General features: G+C 35.8%; 1 protein-coding gene across 1 annotated transcript; it reads right to left on the minus strand.

The window, feature by feature from the left end:
* Nucleotides 1-1,195: 1,195 nt before the first annotated feature.
* LOC133334427 (ring canal kelch protein-like) lies at nt 1,196-12,161 on the minus strand. Its single transcript, XM_061542726.1, has 8 exons — nt 11,920-12,161; nt 9,463-9,612; nt 5,968-6,369; nt 5,433-5,897; nt 4,588-5,358; nt 3,754-4,340; nt 2,951-3,691; nt 1,196-2,640 (listed from the first exon to the last, which is right to left on the minus strand). Exons 1-8 carry the CDS (start codon nt 12,159-12,161, stop codon nt 1,196-1,198), a joined length of 4,803 nt encoding a protein of 1,600 aa, XP_061398710.1.
* Between the last annotated feature and the right edge of the window lie 6,343 nt (nt 12,162-18,504).

The raw sequence follows: 18,504 nt of genomic DNA on the forward strand, positions 1-18,504 counted from the left end.
ATAAATTCAGCTGTTATTTAGTAATATAATAAACAAAAAAATGTACACTTTATAAAATTTCACATTTGAGGTCATTGTTAGAGAGGGATTCTGAAAGAGAGTTGGAGACCAATATCGACTAATTTTATATTTAAAATTACTTTTCGCTTGCCGGTTGAGTTTTTAGTAAAGGATAGGTCATTGCTAAAGGTAACAAATTTCAATCCAGTTATTTTTATAGTTTGTTTGGCTTTAGAAGACTTTCTTGCAACAATTGAAATGTTATGGATGGCCAATATTTTTGTTTGCAATTATTTTCCAGACACCCTTAAAACTGTTGATAAAATTCTTTATGGTTTTATACTTTATGTGTATGGTTATGATTTCTTTTTAAAGAAACCAATCTTTTGCGAAGTTAATCAAAATATTTATTTTTTTTTTCTTAAATAATAGAATAGTAATTATTTCTAATAAAAATTGTGCTATTGAATGTACTGGGAGTTGTTGTAGCTAATTTAGAAAAAAAAATAATTTTTATGTTATGCCATAAATTTCGCTGTTTCAATATTTTTTGAAGGCCGTAACAGACCTTCTAAACACCAATTCTAAACAGAGACCACAGGTCTTTATAAAGACCAGTTGGACTGTATAGAGACCACAGGTCTTTATAAAGACCAGTTGGACTGTATAGAGACCACAGGTCTTTATAAGGATCAATTGGTCTGTATAGAGACCACAGGTCTTTGTAAAGACCAATTGGTCTGTATAGAGACCACAGGTCTTTATAAAGACCAATTGGTCTGTATAGAGACCACAGGTCTTTATAAAGACCAATTGGTCTGTATAGAGACCATAGGTCCTTATAAAGACCAATTGGTCTGTGTGGATACTAAAGGTCTTTACAAAGACCAATTGGTGTGTATAGAGACCACAGGGCTTTATAAAGACCAATTGGTATGTATAGAGACTATAGGTCTTTATAAAGACCAATTAGTCTGTATAGCGACCATAGGTCTTTATAAAGACTAAATGACTTTTAGGTCTTTATAAAGACCAATTGGTCTGTGTAGAGACCACATGTCTCTATTGTCTGTATAGAGTCAAAGATTACCGACTTTATTTATTTATTTTTTTGTTAAACAAAAAACAAACCAATTACTGCGTGGCTTATTTGGATTTAATCTCAATTTAAATAAAAAACCTAATACAAAAAAACTTAGTCCTTTTGTTCCGTATTTGTTGTAGTATTTGGCGAGTTTAATTTATTGTTTGCCATCATCATTGTTGGCATATTGTCGTTGTCACTCATACCAGTAACGGCAGCTGCTTCTGTACCACCACCAGCACCACCGCTTGCTTCAATATTGGGAACCGATTCTATGCCACCAACAGCACCTTCCATTTCTTCAATGGCAACTGCAGCTGCTGCATCCAATTGCGGCTGTTGTTGTGCGTTTGACGTTCCCACTCCTACTGCGGAGTTTTGTTGTGAATTAACAATTGTCTTTAATGCTTGATTTGATGTACTTGGTTGATTATCGGCTGCTGGCGCCGCACCAACGACAACATCTAGTGTTTCAGCTTTAGCCAATTTTGGTTTGAATGTATTATTTTCCGAATTCAATTCATAATTACGAAATGGATCTTTAAATTTTTCTCGATTATTTGTTGCCTTATGTGCTGCGGTGGTATTTGATCTTAAGCGTCGCGATTGTGTATTATTACGTTGGCTGCTTAATGTTGGACTTTCCGATCTAGCTCTTTGCAAGGGAGCACGATTGGTAACGGGTGATTGATATGGTGGTGTCGCCGCCAGAGAATGATCATAATCTCGCGATCTACCAAATTCAAAACCATTTTGCCATTGGACATGTACATTTTCATATGATGGATCTTCATACCGCCGAGTCGCCGCGGTTGCATTTGTACCATAATTATCAGCTTCCCGTAAACGATGTAGGGTATTGTGTAAGGGTCTTCTATAGGGAGCGGCAGCATTCATACCCGCCGCGGCAGTTGAATGCATTTCCGCCCTAGCATTGAAACGTACAATATCCTGTGGCAAACCGGACAAACGTGGTGTTCCATATGCTGACATTTGAGCTGCTGCCGAGGCGGCATCACAGTCAACACAATCTCTGGAGAACATAAAATTAAAATCAATCACCTTGCAGTCAGCGGCACCCTGGCCCATCCACAACGGTAACCATTTATTGACCAACAACCATTGTAGACTTGATTTTGAAATGCGATTTAGTGAGCCATTTTGTTCAGTCATTACCGGATTGTTGGCGGATGAAGATGCAGTCGTTGTTGATGATGTGGAAGACGACGACGCCGTTTGTTGTGCGGAAGTTTTTTGTGCAGAATTTGAAGAAGATTTTTTCGTTAGAGCATTTTTCAGGGAAGACACAGTTTTTTCTGTTGCAGTTGCAGCATTGGAATTCTTTTCAGCATTATTGCTGCTGCGATTTGCATTCGAAGAGCTGTTAAGATTTTTTATTTTTGGGATGGCACCGGTAGCACGCAGTGTTAGAGTTGATGAAGAACTTGTTGATGCATCGTTGTTGCTGCTGTTGTTGTTACTATTGGCATTTGGATTGATTAAGGGTCCGGCCGAAGCGGCCCGGCTTTCACGATCTTTTGAAATGGTGGCACTAACTGTGAAGGTGAAATTTAAATGAAGTTGAATAAATAGAGGGTTTTTATTATATTCCCAATTCTAATGAGAAGTTATGAAGATATTTTCTAATATATGAGTTGCTACTTATACTTCGAGTGAATATATTATTAAAAATGGTTTTAAAAACAATTCCAACTCATTTTTATTTGCTGTCAAGCTCTATTTTTGGTTGCGAGCTTAATCAAAAAGGGCTATATAATGGTTTCAAAATTTTAATCAACACACCCAAAATATAAACAGCAACCCCAGCCGAAAACATACACCCACCGAAAAATTCTTCCAACTTACCATTTGGACATAATCCCGAATTTCCCGTTGATAAATTTGAATTTCCACCACTTCCACCAGCTACCGAGGAGCTTGCAGCAGTCGGTCCTCCTCCACTACTGTTCGGATGACCCGATGCTTTATATATGTTACTCATACTTTGAGTATTCTCCCCGCCATGTAAACAACTGAAAAATGATGAGGCGCTATTTTTGACGTTATTTGCATCCCGTTGAGCAGCGGCTGCGGCTGAGGATGAAGCTGTGGTACCACAACCGCCGCCATTACAACTAGCTGTTGAAGTAATACTTGAACTATTTGTTGTCGTGGTTGAGCCAGTATTCAGGCGTATATGTCCAACGGTACCAAAATGTGAATGACCCAAAACGGCATAGTGACCACCGAGATTATAGTGATCAATATTACCACAGGATGAGCTGAGATGGCGTTCTATCCGTCCTATACCATGTCCAATGACATTGAGACGGCCATAGACACGAGCAGCCGATGCACCACTGCCACCGCTACCTCCTCCTCCACCGGTATTTGTATTACGATATATGGGTTCATCGTGTATTTGTTCGTAAATATTTTCATAACGAACCGAGGGTTGATAGTTCAGGTTGTAATAATTCTGTGATTCGGTGTCATCAAAACTTCGTTGACGATGGCAAGATGAGGACGACGACGAAGAAGTGTTGTTGGCAGTGTAATGACTGCATGAGGCACCATTACAACGAAAAGCATTGAAACGGGGATTTGCTGGGGGGAAATAAGAAATGAGAAGGTATTATTAAAAACTATAACAAATAATTTCTTCTTACCTGCATGTAAATCTAATTGGAAGTTACGTCTAAAACCTAAACCCGATCTTACAGATCTTGGTATGTCATAATTTGTTGTACCAACTCCTATTCCACCTCCTGCCCCTCCTCCTCCACCGGCAGTTGGACCATTTGCATTAATGCCATTGGCCCGATCATATAAATCGTTGCGATAATTAATGTTGCTCGTTGTCATTCGTGTTTTATTTTGTTGAGTATTATTGTTGTCGGAGTTTCCGGATGATCCCATTGTTGTGGGTGGTTGGGGTTGTTGTGGTGTTGGTGGTGGCACTATTAATTCTTCAGCAGGGGCATTGGCATTATTGTTGTTGTTATTGGGATTAATTGGTGCAATAAGGGCCTCAGCACCAAGTCCACGAGCGGCTGCGTTATAATGTTCAATGGATTCGTAGATATTTTCATAATGAGGATGTGCATTTTGTTGTTGTTGTAGTTGCTGATTAGGATTGTTAGCTTGTTGTTGCTGCTGCTGTTGTTGTACAACACCTACTGCACCTTCGATCGTACCTTCAGCTTGACTATTCTCATCATCCACGAGTCCATTAATGGCAATAACAGTCGCTTGTCTGGAAAACAAATAAAAAGGGAAATGAAGGGGAATTAAAGAAGGATCTTAAAATTATATCAAAAGTTCACTGTAATCAAAGTATCATCCTTGCAGGAAAGACAACACTTTTCAAAATGTGATTTCAATGAAATCTGGAATTTAGATTTGTTACTAGGTTAGGCAATTTCATCTTGGCATCCCCCAATATGTCACCAAGTTGTTTTCCACATTTTTAACTTTTAATTCATCCCGTTCTTCTTACTCACCTCACCAATGCACCCTGCTCTTCTATTCACATGGGTTTATCTATCATACACACACCAGCATAACTGCGTCCGATGGTCATGGCGGCGGGTAAAATTCTCCAGGTGTCTGTTTCGGGACTATAAACCTCAACGGAGGATAAATTCGAATCACCATCATCACCACCAACAACATAGAGTAGACCATCATGGGCAACAACACCAGCATTGCGGCGACAAAATGACATATCCGCCACCGAATGCCATTGATTTGTTTCGGGATCATATGCCTCCGATTTCCTTACCATTGGTCCATCATGACCCCCCACAGCATATAGAATATTTTTCAAAACACCAACACCGGCACCGCTACGTCTGGCTGACATATCAGCCACCGGATACCAGGTATCATTTTCTGGATTATAACGTTCCACCGAGGAGAGGCATTGTCGCGTAAAACCATCATAACCACCAACGGCATATAATAGACCATTTACCACACCAACCCCGACGGAGCTGCGTCTTGTTGACATGGAGGCAATGAAACGCCATACTTCAGTTTTGGGATCATAAACTTCGGCACTGCAAAGGCCGGTGGTGCCATCGAAGCCGCCAACAGCATAAATGCAACCATTCAAAACAGCAACACCGAGAGTGGAACGTCTGGCCTCCATGCTGCTGCTGTTAGACCATTGGTCAGTGGTGGGGTCATAGACATCAACAGTTCGTACACGTAGCGAACCATTAAAGCCACCCACGGCATATACCTTGTCGCCCAAGACAGCCAAGCCGGCACTAAAAAAAAATACAAAATTCCAAATATTATTTTTAGAGCCTATCGAAGTGAAAATAGGTATTGTTCTACTTACCGACACCTACGATTTGGCATTTCAGCAGCCTGATACCATTTCTCCTCCCTCAGATCATAACACTCCACCGAGCGTATGGCTTTTGGTGCTTGACCCCCAATAACAAGGAGAATTTTTGGAAATCCTACCGGTTTTCGTGGCATTGTACGTTGTGTCTTGATTTCATTTGGTAATAGATGATATGTCAGCGCTTCAATAATCAGATTTTTACAAACAATATTACCCTCCAATAGAGGTTCTTTATCAACATTTTGTGCTATATATTCCTTGGACAGAAGTGGCAAACGGACATGTTCCATTAAATCGGCAGTGTATTGTTCACGTATGGTCGGATCATATCGTATCCAATTTATGACACATTCATACACTTTCTCTTCACTGGCCACCGAAATGCGATCATTGCGTATTAATGAGATAACTTGTTCGGATGTTAAATTGAGAAATTCATCGAATTGAATTACTTCGCTGGAAGAAAAGAAACAAACATTTCAAAATTACTTTTAACACCAAATTTGAATTCTATTTCAATACTTACTTAAAATGCTGTTCAATATATTGTTCGGCATAATTCACCAAATCCACACAACCGTGCATATCGGCAAAATCACGTATACCCAAACAATTGCTGGCATCCAATTGTGTTTGCAAATAATCACAACATGCATCGCGTACATCAGTCAATTGTAAAAGATTGGCAGCTGTCAGCAGAACTTGTACATTATCTTCATTAACCTCTACAGTCGATGTATACACATATTCAATAAGCAATTCGAGTGCATGATGATCGACACCCTGTAAAGTAATACGTCCTTGTCGTGACTCTTCGAAACCTGTAAACATTGCATAAAAATATGGACTGCAGGATGCCAAGACCATTTTATGTGCCGGTATTTCAATATCTTCAGCAATAAGGGTTACATCGCAGAGAAGATTTTGTCTGAAAAAGGGAATAGAAGAAGGAGGTTATTTATAAAACTTTCAAAAAGCGGATAGAAGCGAATAGAATCTTCAGGTTTAATGGAGGAAAACTCTCCCAAAAAAATCTAACAAGCTTTTAAAAAATCTTCCTAGATTTTGTTGTTGGAGTGTGTGGAAAAGTACCGATGGTTATCGAAAACCACCTCAATAAATTTTCTGCAGATTTTTCAGTTAACTTTGCGATTGATAATAGCTGTAATGTGCTATAAGGAGAAGTTAGTGCTGTTGGCTAAATATCTGGAAATTATTGTCCCTATACTGTTAGTATTAAAACCTGAAGACATAATGGTATAATCATCGTACGACACCACCGAAAGATAATCAAATGATTGGGGGTTTCGCACGATAAATGTTGATACTTGGGTGCATCAACAAGTTTTTCAGACTTAGTTATTTTTTTTCTAATCGAACGTTCCCATGCCTCACTTTCCCACCCCTGCCGACCAAGTTCTTACCATGGTGTGAGGTTATACTATTGTCGAACTCAAATCCTCAAAAAAAAAAAAAAAAAAAAAAAAAAAAATAATAATAACATGGTTTCTTAAGTCTTTCTAAAAACAAACATGAAGCATGAAAAAGGCCAAAGCAAGAATCCCAGAGACCGACACCGAAGCATAGCGGCACTGCTGCTCACCCCAAATCGTAATGGATTGCGGGACCACCCCGCTACTAAAGGCATGGATGCCAGCACATACATGCCGATATCACTTTTGTCGCCAGTATGTAAGACACTTCAGGCATGGCTACTCCCAAGCATTCGTCAATGCTACTCAGTTACTGATCATCAATACGGATTCCGGATGCAGGACTCAACCAGAACAGACCGTGTAATTGGGCAGGACGTCGTTAGAACAATCTTCCAGCTAAGTTTGAATCTTTAGATCGCAAATTATATTTGGACGCGAGTCGTACGTGAATATCTGAAATAAGAAGTCGAAGGCCCGTAGAGTTAAACAGGGAGTTCCCCTGCGATATCATTTTTTCCGTATGAGGAATATGTAAATATCCGCCACTAAATCAACGATCACACTATTAACCACATAGACAGCGGAGATGCGGATACCTTTGAATGGGCAGGTTGATGCGTTCGCAATTCCGACCACCAAGTCCTCTGTCTCGAAGGCCGATTCTACGCCAACTGACAAAGGTGAAGCGAATGAGCCAATGAACTCTGGCACAACGAACCAAGATGCAATGCGTCAAAATCTATCTGGCCGACTCTGTCAACTAAGAGAACAAACTCACTGTTGAACCTGAGCAAAGTTGACTAGTGGATGCTCAATTTCCACCGCCTCTAAGCTTCTTTTCAACTATGGAACCTGCTTTAATCCACAACATCATTACCTAAAGTGGTTAGAAAAGTGCTATGGCTATGGTGCCGAATGTGCCCCATCAAATGCCGAAGCTACCCCGGGTTGGGGCACATTCGGCGAATTTGACTTTTTTTACAAAACTGTAAAATTTTTTAACTAATACTATGTTTTTATATCTTTTTGGTACTATTTTTTATAATTAAGTGTCAGAGGACAATAATCAGCCATAAAGTTGTTATATATGTTGAATATGTACTGATATATAGAGCTCTAAAAAAAAGTGCCGAAGGTGCCCCAGTCTCCCCTATTAAGTTTCATGAAAATAGGTTCAGATTTAGATATAGCTTCTATATATATTTTCGTCCGACTTAATGCAAATGGTGCACCAAAGTCCCTATATCCTTCGATTTGCTCGAAATTTCCCACAGCGTATTGAATTAGGTCTAGAATGACGTGTGTCAAGTTTCGTGAAAATCGGTTAAGATCCAGATATAGCTCCCATATATCTTTTCTTCCGATTTTACGTAAATTGAGCACTAAAGACCCAAAAGTTTGGCAGATTGGCACACAATTTTGTACAATGTACTTAAGGGAACCCCAATGTCTTCAAGAATTCTTGAGATTTTCACTTGAAATTTTGTAGGGACATTCTAGAGTAGATTCGAATTAAATAAAAAAATGACACTAGGAAGGGGGGGGGGGGGGGGGGGGTTGTCCCCTTAATACAAAACAAATCTTCGCAAATATCAATTAAAAATATTTCAAAAAGGTATTTGGATTATCACAAAACAAATGAGTTTGACTTTTAGCTTCTTTGTTCATATCACCTAGAGCTGGTGAATAAACATTGCCCATTGAATTGATTTTCAATTTGTTTGTGTGTGTGCTTTTTGTGTACTTTAAGTAGACAACAACAAATATTTAAATATTTAGCAAAAACAAATAGACAATGGAATTTGTTCTTAAGTATATATTATTGTAGATGATTATTGAATCATTAAAAAAAGGTGATGGAATTTTTACAAATTTGTTAAAATAAAAATATTTTACAAACTGTTAAAAAACAAAAATAACAAAGTATATTGAAAAAAAGAGTTAAATTTTATACATAAGTATTTTTCCATAATCGTTGTTGTATGTATAAATTACAAAATTCTATTTCAAAAAAGTCGACCACTACAAATACATACAAAATTTCATTCTAACACAAACATTGTCATTGATGGTGATAAATGCTAACCGATGGCACTCGCTACCTATTAAGCAGCTACCAAGTTCAGGGTTAAATAAATATTCATAATGAATTTGACAATAAAAAAATAACAGACTTTTGTTTTGTTGTTGTAGCGTGTGTGCTTTGAGATAAACAACAAATGAGAATTGGCAATTAATAAAAACAAACAAAAAATATGATTAACATAATAAAAGAAGAAGATGAAGATATGCATACACAAAAAGTGGAACCTTATAAAAATTAAAAGAAAAAAAATTACGACAACATTGCACACAAAAATTACATATGCACTTTGTATGCAGATACTATAAGGCGACTGCTGTTGTCCCCCACGCATTCATAAACTAGACATAAATCTCTTGTGTACAACACAACGCATACCCTGCACAATGTGCGTAAATGTTCGACAATGTCTTGTTTTTTTTCTCATTACTCTCACAACGAATTCTTAAAATAAATTATCTGTCAATTTGAAATTTGTATAGTATTTAAAATGTTAGCTTACTTGCGCATCTCGTTCATGGCTTCAAAGGAACGTGTGGTATGTAGTTCATTGTGATATTGTCCCACACAACGATCTTTACTATTCGGTCTTTGTATGTGTTTCTGAGAACTTTCATCCAATGAATTTTGGCTCGCATAACGTAATAAACAGCTGCAAAGACAAGGAAAAAATAAAATGTTAATATTATTCTTACATGATGACGATAACGACTATGGCGATGAGTGTTTTCATATTCATAATTAATTAATAAAATTTATGCATATTTTATTATTTTGCAATGCCTTCGGGCTGTGTGACATATACAAAAAATTAACAATTGCAATAAGGGAAATTGTACATTTTACAAGACAATAAATTTGAATATTCGATAGAGGCTTATGGAATGTAAGAATAAAAATTAAGAATATATATAAAATAGGTAATTTAATACAAATAAAAATACCGTCCAACATGAGGTGGACATTCAAAATAACTTATAAATGGATTGAAACTTTTATATAAAGTGGATTATGCCATGGTAAATAGCTGACAGGAGAAAATGAAATATTAAACTACATAAACTCTGGTTGGAAATTGATCTAGAACCTTGATCATGGACCTTTGGAAAATGTGACTTATAGCCTTCACCACACTGTGGTATAGCGTATTATGTTTGTAACAGGTAAAGGGAATCGAGATAGACCCGTGGTTCCTTTTGAGAATATGCATAGAATCACTTTCTAAGTCAATTTATGCATATCCGTCCGTCTGTAAACAAAGTACAGGTCGCATTTATGACTCGAATTGGATGAAATTTGGCACAGCTAATTTATTTGGCCCATGGACGAACCCTATTGAAATTGGGAAAAATCGGTTCAGATTTAGATATAGCTCCCATATATATTTTCGTCCGATTTAATGTAAATGGTGTACCAAAGTCCCTTTATATCTTTCGATTTGGACGAAAAATGGCAAAGCGTACTGAATTAAGTATAGAATGTTGCGTTTCAAGTTTTGTAAAAATTGGTTTAGGGTATCTTATAGTCGGCCCCGTCCAACTTTACTACTTTCCTTACTGGTTTTTCTATAAAAAAACTCAGTTAACCTGTGCAAATTTTTTATAGAAAAAAAAGGCAACGCAGTGAACCACAGCGATTTTATTAGAAAAAATACCTTAAGGTATCTAAGCGATTTTTATACACTCCGCCTTATTTCTAATGACGGTATACATACTTTGATACGGCAAAAATGTTTTTAGACCCCATTTTTCTTTGGATCAAATCCGTTTCATACAATTTGGAGTCGTTTTAAAAATATCCCTCCCTCTGTCTGGCCGGCTGGTACGCACAATAACTCTCCTAGTTAGTAACCGATTTCATTCAAACTGTGCCAAGTAAGTTCGAAGATGGAGAATACCGGTCCACTCCTTTTGCTACCTCACCCACAAAAAATTATATGAAGCGAAGAGAATATCCAATTTCTTCGAAACTTTGCACATCGTAATATCTAGATTACGTTCGAAGATGGGTCCCGTCAGTCTACTTTTTATTATACCTCCCTCACTAAATTCTAAAAAAAATTTGCTAACAAATAATTTTAAATATCACGCGAACGGACTATCCGATTTGGACTAAATTTTGTACAACCTAATTTTATAACCCCGACTGTATAATGTGGTATGATGGCAATTATCAGCCCTCTTCTATTACCTACATCACAAAGGAATTATCCAGTATCAAGTTAATTCATAATGTCTTTCTCATAGAAGTCCTGCTCTCTATTTGCAAAAAACTCTAGTAGTCGATTTTTACAATCCTCTCTAGATACCAATTTTTTATCATTAAAGAATATTTGCAATGCAAGAAAAAGATGATATTCTCTTGGTGCTAAGTCCGGACTGTATGGCGGATGTATTAAAACTTCCCAACCATGCTTCCGATGATTCTGGCTATTCATGTCCTCGTGGAATAGAACAACTCTCCTGTTGGCCAATTCTGGCCGTTTCTGGTGAATTGCTATATTCAAACAGGCCAGTCCCACCAAATGCATAGCAGAATCTTCCTGGCCGTAAAAAAAAATCGGGGACCAAAACCTTATCTCCAAAACGGTTTGAGATAACCCCATCATATCATAACCTTTGAAATGATATCCATTTTATATTAACCGGAACCGGATATAACCAGGTACCCGTACCCGAACTTCCGGGTTAAAAAACCGAGTAACCGGGTACGTCCCCATAATTAGGGTAAAAATACCTAACTCTGGAAAAATTTTCAGAAAAATCTGATCGTTTTTACTAAACTAGAGTTAAACCGTGAAATTTATTACATTCCCCTATGGACAGGTGAATAATTCGACTACGCAATGAAATTTCCGTTGCTATCCTCTTTTACTAATTTTTGACATGTTCCAAATGTTTTCCAAATCTAAATAAAGAACCAAAATCGTGAAAAAAAACAAAAATAAATTTGTACTGACCTGCCTCTTTCCATACTGCCCTCAGCAGCTGGATTCTGATGATTATTAGCGCCAGCAGCTGCTGCTAATTGTACTCTAGCTGCTGCACCATCACCACCGGCATTCTGTTGTGCCTGGTTTTGATTCTGATTGGCAGCACCAGGTTGCTGCTGCTGCGCCTGCTGTTGATTTACGTTTTGATTTTGTTGACCACTCATAACTCCCAATGATGTCAATAACGCACTTGATATCAACGATATCATACAGTGGTTGCAGTGCAAATAAGCACTGCTATTTTGTTTTACAAATAAATTATTATTTTTCTAAACTACAAAAACAAAATACACGAAAAATAAATAACAGACACGGCGCAAATGCTTAGCGCAAACACAAACACTTGAAAAGTGCAATGCTTTGCAATTTTTTGTTTTTCCTTGTTGTTGTTATTATTGTCCGAGACTACTTCAGATGTTGAGGTGGGTTGGTAGAGGTATATGGCTAGACTGCTGCTTGCAGCAAGTAAATAAGCAATCAGACAGAAGAGGCCGCAAAAAACAGAAAACACAAACAAAATGCACAGGACCCGCCAGCACACACACGCACGAACAAAACACCACAGCTGTTTATGTCTGTTGCAAGAAATTTGAATATCTGCTTGTTCTTCTTCAACTTTTTCGAACAAAGCAAGCGTTTGACCCCATCCAACATGTGTGTCATGGGGAGGAAGTAGAACTTCTTAAAATTTCCATTGGCTTCAAATGAACAATTAATATGCTTATTAGCTCTATCTTTTTAATGTAGGCTTTCAAACGGGTTTAGATTTTTGTATACCACCCCACGCCAACAACAACAATAACACCACTAGCAAAACAACATTCGCACTTGTTCGTCGTTCTTGTTATACCGATTTTTCACTTCACTTTCAATTCATTTATTGTTGTCGGCTGTATATGTTTGTTTGTTAAACAAGACACAACATGCTTTGGAACATGCACATTTTCACTTTTCTTTAAAGCGTATTGCAATAAATATTATTTTGTTAATGGCGATAAATTAGATTTTCTTTAAACTTGTTTTTCCTATTCGAAAAAAAAACACACAAAACAGCGATCGACTTTGGCTCGACTTCCCCACACGACTCAAACAAACCGAACTAGGGACGCACAGATCGACTGGTAATGACAAACAAACCAAACAACCACGGAACGACAACAAAGGCTGACGGCGTTGTAAGCAACGCCGTTGAGTATTTTGTTTTCATTGTTATCGATAACAAACGATAAATAAATAAAAGCATTGTGGGAGTTTTTAAAGACTATTTTTGAAGGGGGTTTAAATCGAAAAGCTTGGATTTTTTAAAGAATATTTTTACAAGGATTATCAGAGATCAGGGGGAGATTTTTAAAGAATATTTTTCTTAAGAACCAACAGAGCAATAGGCGTGGATTTTTAAAGAATATTTTTGAAGGACTATCGGAGCAATAGGCGTGGATTTTTAAAGAATATTTTATAGGACCAACAGAGCAATAGGCGTGAATTTTTAAAGAATATTTTTTATAGAACCAACAGAGCATAGGCGTGGATTTTTAAAGAATATTTTTGAAGGACTATCGGAGCAATAGGCGCGGATTTTTAAAGAATATTTTATAGGACCAACAGAGCAAAAGGCGTGGATTTTTAAAGAATATTTTTTATAAGACAAACAGAGCATTAGGCGTGGATTTTTAAAGAATATTTTTTATAGGACCAACAGAGCAATAGGCGTGGATTTTTAAAGAAAGGATTTTTAAAAGGCCTATCGAAGCATATGGCGTTGATTTTTAAAGAATATTTTTTGAAGGCATATCCAAGCAAAAGGCGTGGATTTTTAAAGAATATTTTTTGAAGACCTATCCAAGCAAAAGGCGTGGATTTTAAAGAATATTTTTTGAAGGCCTATCCAAGCAAAAGGCGTGGATTTTAAAGAATATTTTTTAAAGGCCTATCCAAGCAAAAGGCGTGGATTTTAAAAGAATATTTTTGAAGGCCTATCCAAGCAAAAGGCGTGGATTTTAAAAAATATTTTTTGAAGGCCTATCCAAGCAAAAGGCTTGGATTTCCGTTATTTATAATTTCCCATTACTGTGTGGACAGTTACATTAACAACAAAGCTTCGTCCTTTAAAGCTTGAAGCTCCATTTTGATGTCGATAACACACCAAAAATAAAAAACCGAAGTAAAAGCTTTCTTTTTTTCTTTTTGCAAGAGTCAAGTGTAACTTCGTATCTCCTTCAGTCCTTTGTGTCAGTTTTATGTGAACGGTCGTCTCAAATCGCGTACGCGGAAAAATCCTTACGGATATTAACGAACGAAACGAAAAAAAAACATTCCTCAATTTGCATGGTCATAAAAAAACAAATCAAAGCAGCTGTTAAAGTTGTTTGGGTAATAATAATTTTGAGAGTTTTGAACAAAGAATAAATGCTGATTTGTTTGAAAACAATTGTTTGTTTATGTACATTTGGACAATAAATAAATGTAATTTATTTGCAATCATATGTTGCATTTCAAAAGAAGAAAATTATGCGAAATTTAAAAAAAAACAACAGTGACGACAAAAACAGTTTTTTTTCGCACAAAATTGTGGACGCCAAGTGAAAGAACCGGCCTCAGAGAAGAAATAGAACGTGGCGTTTAACATGCAACAAGAGATGTGAGAATGAGAACAGTGTTGCCGTTTCAATTTTAATCAGATAGTGGTAAATTGTTTATATCAAGCGACCAAAAATTTAAAATATATTAAATAAAAAGAAAGGTATTTACTGTAGATAACTATGCTGTGAGGATATTATGTGGCCTCAAACGATCTCGATCTAGCATGTGTCTGTCCGTCCGCCCATTCATTATTATTTTTATTTCAAATTCACTTTCTAAGCCGATTTACGCATGTCCGTCTTTAGATGTTAAATTGTAAACAAAGTACAGGTCGCATTTATGATACGATTTGGATGAAATTTGGCACAAGTCACTTATTTGGATCATTGGTCTATTGAAATTGGTGAAATCTTTTACATACCCATAGTGGTGACGGCCCTGTTAAGCTTTTGAACTTTCCTTACTGGTTTTATATAATGTTTGGTAAAAACAACTCTTTTACATAAGTTATAGCCCTTATTTTGATGATTTTTGAAAAAAAACAATACGTTAAAGCTGCTGACTTTTTTACCGACTTGTAAATCCAATAAATATTCATTAAAATAAAACATTGATTCGAATGAGTACTGTCACCACGTATACGCACACATATGAACTTCCATTGTACGGGTGAACGGATTAGTTTTATCAATAATCATACGCTTCATATATACAAATATTATACTTATTATTAGTTTTATTATAAAACAATTCGATTTTAATACATCGCATAAAGAGTTTCAACTCTGACAAGATGAACATAAAATTTACAGCGATAATCAATAAGCCAGTAATATTGTAAATATTTGACAACATATTGATATTATATCAAAACCAGTGAGCGGAGCAGTATAGGTGGATGATCCCTACACTACTACCACAAAATTCCTACTTTCTGCGGTTCTATATTCTGAGCCTGACAATATTTCCCAATATTTGACCGATAATAGGTCAACAGCTTCACTTTCTAATCATGACATTTTTTCAAACCTTGTTTTCCAAAGTGAATAAAATAAAAATTTGGCCAATTTAGGTTTTTATTCGACTCTCGGAATATTGACCGATCAACATCTTAACAGCCGTTCGAAGTATTTGGTCACATCGTTCACTGTGTAAAATATGTGATGTTCTACATATAATAATGGCCCTTAGAGCTACTAGAAAATCTGACGAAAATAAATTTTAATAAAGCGACATTTCCCAACTCCCACATCCGAGTATATACAACAATATAATTGATACCAATTTAAAGGTAAACAACTCCACCTGGGTATACTGTCAACTTATCGGGTCTATGTCCTTTAAATATATTCACCATAGAATACAAAATTTCTAATTTTTCACGCAAAAGTCTGAGTCCATTGGATACGCTAAATATTGACCGATCTTAATCAACACAGTCATTCCTATTCTTTGGCCAGATTCCCTTCCTGATGTAAAAATTAGTGGTGTTTGGGTCATAATTGTGACCTCTAGACCGACCAGAAAAACAGAAAAAAATAAAGTTTTTGGTCAATTTCATCCCCTAAATATTAACTGATCATTACGAAAAACAATAGGGGTACTCTTTGGTCAGAACCCATCCTATATGCAACATTTCGTGGCGATTGGTCCATAACTGTGGCCTGTATCGTGCTTACAAATTATAATGGACAGACAAATTTCGAACAGTTCGAATTAAATGATTTTTACTTGTTCTAATTTTTTATGCAATTAATAGGCAATTAATCCCAAGATGGTATTTGCTTGGCTGTATGTTAAATATATGATTAACAAGTTGTAATAGCTAATTTTTATATTTTTTCTTATGTTTTAAATAATATTTTACGTTTAGTGAAAAGTGCACATTTATTTGTTAACCTCATGTCCCAACTTTAAGGTCGGTGGAAGTATATATATATATATATATATATATAATGTTTTAAAATTTCCTGGTATCAGCTGAGTATTTAAGGTACATTTTTAATCGAATTGGCCAATAGTTTCGTTTTTGGGTCTTATATTGATCAAAAACCATTTTGAATTTTAATTTAATATAAAAACGACAACACTGTTTAACAACATCCCCCATAAAGACGAAAGCACACACACACACGCGTTCTCTCCCAATCCACCAATTTCTCATTTGACATCGCATCAAGTGTGTGTGTTTGTTTGAGAGTGTGTCAACATCATTGTGTTGTAGTTTTTGTTGACATTTTATTTATTTGTTTGCTCTCAACCGGCTTTTGTTGTTTGACGTTTAACACAAATTTAATGAACAAGAAAAAAAGGATGAAAAAAAGAGTTAAAATCTGAGTGAAATAACTCACCGACAATACAATTTTATTATTTTGTGATAATAATAATGTTTCAACTGTGACACAGTGGGTTAAAGGAAAGTGAAATAAGTAAATAAAATCTTAATCTTAATTTTAACTAAGAAATTGTTTATACTTATCCGTTTAGCCACTTAATCGACATTATTGTGGTGTAAAATAAAGCTTAAAGGACAAATATTTAAGATTTTAAACTGTGAGAGACATTAGCAAAAAAATTACTCCAACAGAACGGGGTTTCCAAGAGATTTTCAACGAAATTAACAAGGTGAGTAACACATTTTTAATTTACACAAAATGTTTAATTATTTTAAATTAAAAAAAAAAAAAATAATAGACATATTTAAAATATATGTAATCTCCGTTTATAGCCCCTCAAAAAAAGTATATTTAGCTGTGAGAAAAAGAATCAAAGTTGGTTGGGATAGTCTATATGATATCCCACACCACAAGAAGTGCTCATAAGATATTCATTATAACCTATAGTAATATATGGCCTAACGTGAAAAGGAAATAATTCCAATTTTTCTATAACTAGAGATTTTGATAGAGACATGTTCAAATAATATAAATAGGGTAAGTGCTCCTAATGTCGGCCCGTACCAATAGTCGACATCTGTTGTATATGACTTCAAATAACTACAAAATAATATAACCAAATATCAAAAATATTTCGAATAATCTTTAATAATATCTATCTCTGTGTAAAATTTTATCGAGCTAAGACCAATGAGGTCTATAATTCTTGTTTCTTAAGAAAAATTAGTGGGCATGTCGACATATAACTATATTACAATTACATATTTTTCACAAGAATATATTTCGTAATTTTAAAGAACATACAGGAGAACACTTTAGAATAGAAGTAAAATTTTATCGACGCCATCTTTAGGAACAAACTTTTTCAAGGTTTTCCTATAGTTAATTAGTATTTGGAGTATTACTAATTAATTAAAAAAAAAAAAGTTTTGAGTGGTTTCACACAATAGAAAACATGGATATAATATTAAATGTCTTAAACCTCTGAAATACGTAATTTAGCCATGCCGAGAATTGGGTAATAGGTTCCCCAAGTTTTATAGTTGAATATGTACAATATTCTATCGATCGGATATATGTCGATCTTGTCATATTTGGAGGACCCTTATGTATATGGATAGACTTCAATTATTCCATACCCTTAGGCAATCGATGTGTAAAAAATGTAACACCTAAAAAACAACACTTCTAAATTAGAAGTGTTAGTCCATAGACCATCCACGCCTAAAAAATAGTCCCTAAACACCTCACGTTCAAAAAATAGTCATTGAAAAGGAAGTCTTCGTAGTCCTTGAAAAATAAATCGTTGAAATAGCGTTTTAAAAATAGTCCTTAAAATTCACGCTTATGGAATTGATAACCGTTAAAAAAGTACTTCATAAATATGGTCTGCTAAACCTTCAAAAAACGTCCTTAAACATCAACGCTAGAAATTTACTCTTTTTAGTCCTTAAAAATCACGCTTATTGGTGTGAGATAAGTTCAACAAAGTCTTAAAACGTCACGCCTATTGGTATGATAGTCCTTAAAAACTAACTCTTATAATCTACACTTATTGGGTCATGCTACTGATGTG

This window comes from Musca vetustissima, unplaced genomic scaffold (genome assembly GCF_032173495.1).
Source record: "Musca vetustissima isolate MV318-11 ecotype Yass unplaced genomic scaffold, APGP_CSIRO_Mvet_v1 utg22410, whole genome shotgun sequence".
In the NCBI taxonomy this organism is placed as follows: domain Eukaryota; kingdom Metazoa; phylum Arthropoda; class Insecta; order Diptera; family Muscidae; genus Musca; species Musca vetustissima.